General features: G+C 38.4%; 2 protein-coding genes across 2 annotated transcripts; both read left to right on the forward strand.

Moving 5' to 3' along the window:
* Window positions 1-1,023: 1,023 nt before the first annotated feature.
* LOC111391205 lies at window positions 1,024-1,575 on the forward strand. The gene has a single exon (XM_023016369.1). It carries the CDS (start codon window positions 1,024-1,026, stop codon window positions 1,573-1,575), a length of 552 nt encoding a protein of 183 aa, XP_022872137.1.
* A 51-nt stretch (window positions 1,576-1,626) lies between these two features.
* On the forward strand, window positions 1,627-4,530 carry LOC111391204. The gene is made up of 6 exons (XM_023016368.1): window positions 1,627-2,017; window positions 2,118-2,836; window positions 2,949-3,492; window positions 3,576-3,649; window positions 3,980-4,289; window positions 4,388-4,530. Exons 1-6 carry the CDS (start codon window positions 1,627-1,629, stop codon window positions 4,528-4,530), a joined length of 2,181 nt encoding a protein of 726 aa, XP_022872136.1.
* The last annotated feature ends 1,037 nt before the right edge of the window (window positions 4,531-5,567 follow it).

Raw genomic sequence — 5,567 nt, forward strand, 5'->3', positions numbered from 1 at the left:
TATAACTATTATTCCATTTGCAATCTGACTACCCATTCTCCCGTGTACCATGTATTACACCTTCCATATTATTTTCCCACGTTTGTGTTTGTCCTTTGTTAAGTTGAATAAAGTGTGAGATGTTTAATATTATTTTATTGAATTGTTGAATTCAAAAGCAATCATTCATTTCAATTGATTAACATTAAAATAATGATTTTATACTATCCCAACTCCTAAGGCAAGCTTTCATTGTCTGCATGTGTGCAAATGCATAGATATGTTTTGTATCAATTGATTTTGTATACATGAAGTTGGTACGTACGATAAATATGTGTGCATTGCATGTGATGTCATATGAGGCATATGTGTGTAAGTATATATGTAGTTGTGTATATTTGTACGGCATAATTATGCATGTTTTATAATTTTACTAAATCGTGTAATAATAGAAAATTATTATTTTAATAACTATTAAAATGATTGATACCTGTTTAGCTAATGACGTCTATTTTTATGTTGGATTCAAATTTTATATTTTAACACTGGTGTTTACACTGACTTAAAAAAATAAATAAATAAAAAATATCCAACGTGAACAGTGATGGTAAGTTGTAAACTGTAATTCTTTGAACACAATATGTTATATTGATATTTTTATATTATCATGTCTATGCCTTTCATCTACTGCCTTTGGCTTTTTTTTCCTTATTCAATGAGTCAGGGTAGCATTAGGTTTTCCAACTTGTTATAAATTTTTTTGGAGATAAATTTAAAGATTTGTAAACACTTTTAAAGGTTCTAAAATATATAAGAATTTGAAAGAGATTTTGACACTCAATGACCACCATCCGACGACTCTAAGGTATGTAAAGGGGTAAGAAAAATGCATTTATTTAAATTTTTTGCATAATTTAAATATATTAAATTACCTACTTTTAAATTTCGAGTCATGCTATTTGTTGACTCACTAAATTTATGATAGAAAGGTATAGATGTTAGATTTAGTATTGGTGTGTGATGAGTAACTTAAATATTTAGGAAATGGCCCCACCTACCCATACAAATTTGGTACGCGAATTATTGCAAGCGGTACAAGATTTGAGCAGGCAGAGCCAAGCACTGCCACCACAGAGTGCACCTTCATTTGTCCCTGGAGCCATCTCAATGGTTGAGCAGTTTCGTAGGCACAAGCCTCTGACTTTTAATGGTGGTTCCGACCTACTAGCTGTTGAGGAGTGGATTAGAGGTTTGGAGCGCATCTTTCGACATATTGCTTGTACGGACGCACAAAAGGTACTATGCATAGAATTCATGTTTGTTGGAGCAGCCAGTCACTGGTGGGAATCTGTCTCATGCACTAGGACTGAAGAGCAGCAGCGTGACCTAACTTGGGAGCAGTTTAAAGATGAAGTGATGGCAAAGTACTTCCCACAGGCCTTGAGAGATTTCAAAGAATCAGAGTTCCTACAGCTTAGACAGGGAAAATTATCACTTACTGATTATGAGAGGCAGTTGGAACAACTCTCAAGGTATGCCCCGGACTTAGTGGATACGGAAGTTAAAAAGATCAGGAGGTTCAAAAATGGACTATGACCAGAAATCGGTATGATCATTATGTCTCACTGTTTCACTTTATACTAAGAAATGTTGGAGAGGGCTCATGCTATTTCATATCAAAGGAATACATTTGAACAATATTCCCAGCAGGGCAAGGAGTCATGGGGGAAAAGGAAGTGGAATGATCAGAGCAAGGATAGGCGTAACTGGCTGAATAAAAGACCAAGCACAGGAGTTTACATTGGTGGGACAAATGGGACTGTTACACCTTGTCCTAAGTGTAATAAATCACATAGGGGCAAATGCTTATTTGGGAAGAACATATGTTTCCGATGTGGTAAGCCGGGGCATATCTCCTTGAATTGTACAGAGCCTCCACGAAAGAAGAATGATGACCAGGACAAGAATAAGAAAGGGAAGGCTCGAGTTTTTGCACTAAATCAGCATGAGGCGGAGCAAGATCCGAACGTGATAGCAAGTATTTTATTATTTGAAGTACCTATTTATGTTCTTGATTTTTCATTCTCCATTACAAAGTCTGACATCAAAATTCTTTAAAAAAAAAAACAAACAAACAGGTATTTTGTTATTATCTGATATACCCGCCTATGTACTTTTTAACTCTGGGGCTACAAATTCTTTTATCTCTACATCATTCGTTATTAAGTCTGGCATTGTATGTGTGAAAATGGATAATGCATTAGAGGTTAGCATTCCTTCAGGAAAAACTCTTTCTACAAATGAGATGACTAGGGCTACAAAGTTAGAGATTGATGGAAATATACTAATGGCGGACTTATACCTTTTGGAGATGAAAGATTTCGATGTAATTTTAGGCATGGACTGGTTGGGACTCAATCATGCGACAATTCGATGTCATAAGAAGGAAGTGTTATTTCATAAGGCAGGAGAAGAAGAGTTTCATTTCTTTGGAGCAAAGTCCAAGACTCTACCACGTCTGGTGTCTGCCTTACAAGCGGAGAAGATGCTGAGAAAGGAGTCATGCCATGGATTCCTAGTTAATATTAATGGACCCAAACATACAGAAACAACCGTCAAAGATATTAATGTTGTGCGAGACTTTGCAGACGTATTCCCAGAAGACCTACCAGGTATTCCACAAGATAGGCAAGTGGAATTCACAATTGACTTAGTTCCCGGAGTGGCACTAGTGTCTAAGGCCCCGTACCGAATGGCACCAAAAGAACTCCAAGAATTGAAGCTACAATTAGAAGAGTTGCTGGAAAAAGGTTTCATTCGACCAAGCATATCTCCTTGGGGCACTCTAGTGCTTTTTGTGAAGAAAAAGGACGGGAGTATGAGGATGTGCATTGACTATCGAGAATTGAACCATTTAACTATAAAAAAATAGATATCCATTGCCAAGAATAGAAGATTTATTTGACCAGTTAAGGGGTGCAATGGTGTTTTCGAAGATCGACTTAAGGTCGGGGTATCATCAGCTGAAGATCAAGGCAAGTGATATACCGAAAACTGCTTTCAGGACTCGTTATGGGCATTATGAATTTACTGTCATGCCTTTTAGTTTGACCAATGCTCCAGCTGTATTTATGGATCTCATGAATAGAGTATTTCATCAATACTTAGACAAATTTGTCATAGTATTTATTGACGACATACTTGTGTACTCAAAGGATAAGAAGCAGCATGAGGAACAACTTCCAATAGTACTCAAAACTTTGAGAAAGGAGAAATTATATGCCAAATTCAAGAAGTACGAATTTTGGCTTGATTGCGTAGGTTTTCTTGGTCACGTGGTTACCGCCCAAGGAATCGAAGTAGACCCTGCTAAAGTGGAAGCAGTAACAAATTGGCCAAGGCTGACCATTGTGGGTGAAGTCTGCAGTTTCTTGGGATTGTCTGGCTATTATAGAAGATTCATTGAAGGCTTCTCAAGGATAGCAGGACCGATGACTCATTTAACAAGAAAAGGTGCGAAGTTTCAGTGGACAGAAAAATGTGAAAAATGTTTTCAAGAACTCAAACAGAGACTAGTTTTAGCTCCATACCTGAAGGTTCAGGGGAATTTGTGATCTACAGCGATGCCTCCAAGCAGGGTTTGGGTTGTGTACTGATGCAGCATAGAAAGGTGGTTGCTTATGCCTCGAGATAGTTGAAGCAATATGAACAAAACTATCAAACGCACGACTTGGAGCTTGCAGCGGTAGTTCATGCCTTAAAGATATGGCGTCATTATCTCTATGGTGGGAAGTGTGAAATTTATACGACCACAAGAGTCTTAAATACTTCTTCACACAAAAGGAACTGAATATGAGATAAAGGAGATGGTTGGAGCTAGTGAAAGATTACGACTGCACGATTCATTACCATCCAGGAAAGGCTAACATAGTTGCAGATGCCCTAAGCAAAAAAAAAAAAAAAAAAAGGACCACAATTAGCAGTTCTACCCACAGTGCAGAAAAACTTGATAAGGGACTTTGAGAAATTGAGATTGGAAGTTATCACGCCACTAACTCAGACTACAGCAATAGTAAGAGCGTTTATGATTCGGCCTACTCTTCGGGACGGAATCAAGGAAGCACAAATTAAGGATCCATCTCTACAAAAGATAAAGGCTAAGGTTGGCACGAACAACCGAATGGGATTTGAAATGTCTGCAGATAATGCGCTGACTTTCAAAGGAAGGTTATGTGTGCCTAAAGATGAAAGTATAAGAAATGAGATACTGGAAGAGGCTCACTCTACCCCATATTCAGCACATCCAGGTGGTAAGAAAATGTATCGAGATCTCCGAGATACATTTTGGTGGAGGAATATGAAGAGAGGAATTGGTCAGTTCATTGAAAAATGTATTATCTGTCAACAGGTCAAGGCAGAACACCAAAGGCCATCAGGACTATTGAAACCTTTGAATATTCCAGAATGGAAGTGGGAACACATAACGATGAACTTTGTGGTAGGCCTTCCAAGGACAGCAAAAGGTCACAATGCTATTTAGGTAGTGGTTGATCGTTTGACGAAGTCGGCCCATTTTCTACCAATCAAGGTAAACTTCAACATGGAACAGTTTGCACAGCCATACATCAAAGAGATAGTTAGATTGCATGGAGTTCCAATCACTATTGTTTCAGATGGAGATCCGAGGTTCACGTCTAAATTTTGGAAGAGTTTGCAGATAGCCATGGGGACGAAACTGAAGTTTAGCACTGCTTATCATCCTCAGACGGATGGACAATCAGAAAGACCCATCCAAACTCTGGAAGATATGTTGAAGGCATGTGTTTTGGATCTTGGAGGTAGTTGGGAGACACACTTGCCTTTAGTGGAGTTTGCTTACAACAATAGTTTTCAGGCCACTATAGGTATGGCCCCATATGAAGCTCTTTATGGTAGGAAGTGCAGATCCCCTATCCATTGGGATGAGGTTGGAGAGAGTAGAATTTTGGGTCCTGAAATTATTGAACGAACAGTTGGGGCAGTTGACAAAATTAGAGCTAGAATAAAGACAGCACAAGACCGACAGAAAAATTATGTAGATCGTAGGAGAAAGGATTTGGAATTTAGTGTGGGCGACAAAGTTTTCCTTAAAATGGCACCCATGAAAGGTGTATTGAGATTTGGCAAGAAGGGAAAGTTGAGACCGCGATTTATAGGACCTTTCGAGATCCTTGAAAGGATTAGTGTTGTAGCTTACCAACTTGCCTTACCACCTGAACTTGCAGCAGTGCATAACGTGTTTCATATATCGATGCTCAAAAAATATGTTCATGACCCCAATCAGGTAATAAGTTATCAAACATTGAACGTGTCATATGAAGAAATTCCAACGATGATTTTGGATAGAAAAGTGCATCGGCTAAGAAATAGAGAAGTTCCCCTGGTCAAGGTCCAATGGTAAAATCATGAACCCGATGAGCCAACTTGGGAGAAAGAAGATGAGCTTAAAACCAAGTATCCAGAACTCTTCGTTTAACCAAGGTAAATTTCGAGGACGAAATTCTTTTAAGTAGGGGAGATTGTAACGCCCCGAAAATTTTAGAATAAAA

Source organism: Olea europaea, unplaced genomic scaffold, assembly GCF_002742605.1.
Source record: "Olea europaea var. sylvestris unplaced genomic scaffold, O_europaea_v1 scaffold761, whole genome shotgun sequence".
Taxonomy (NCBI): Eukaryota; Viridiplantae; Streptophyta; class Magnoliopsida; order Lamiales; family Oleaceae; genus Olea; species Olea europaea.

Bases quoted from the DNA above. Each gene is read 5' to 3' on its own strand.
- LOC111391205 (XM_023016369.1), top strand. From the start codon at position 1,024: ATGGCCCCACCTACCCATACAAATTTGGTACGCGAATTATTGCAAGCG.
- LOC111391204 (XM_023016368.1), top strand. From the start codon at position 1,627: ATGTTGGAGAGGGCTCATGCTATTTCATATCAAAGGAATACATTTGAA. The intron at 2,837-2,948 runs GTGAAGAAAAAG...TTATTTGACCAG, and splicing joins GGGGCACTCTAGTGCTTTTT to TTAAGGGGTGCAATGGTGTT. The intron at 3,493-3,575 runs GTGCGAAGTTTC...CCATACCTGAAG, and splicing joins GACTCATTTAACAAGAAAAG to GTTCAGGGGAATTTGTGATC.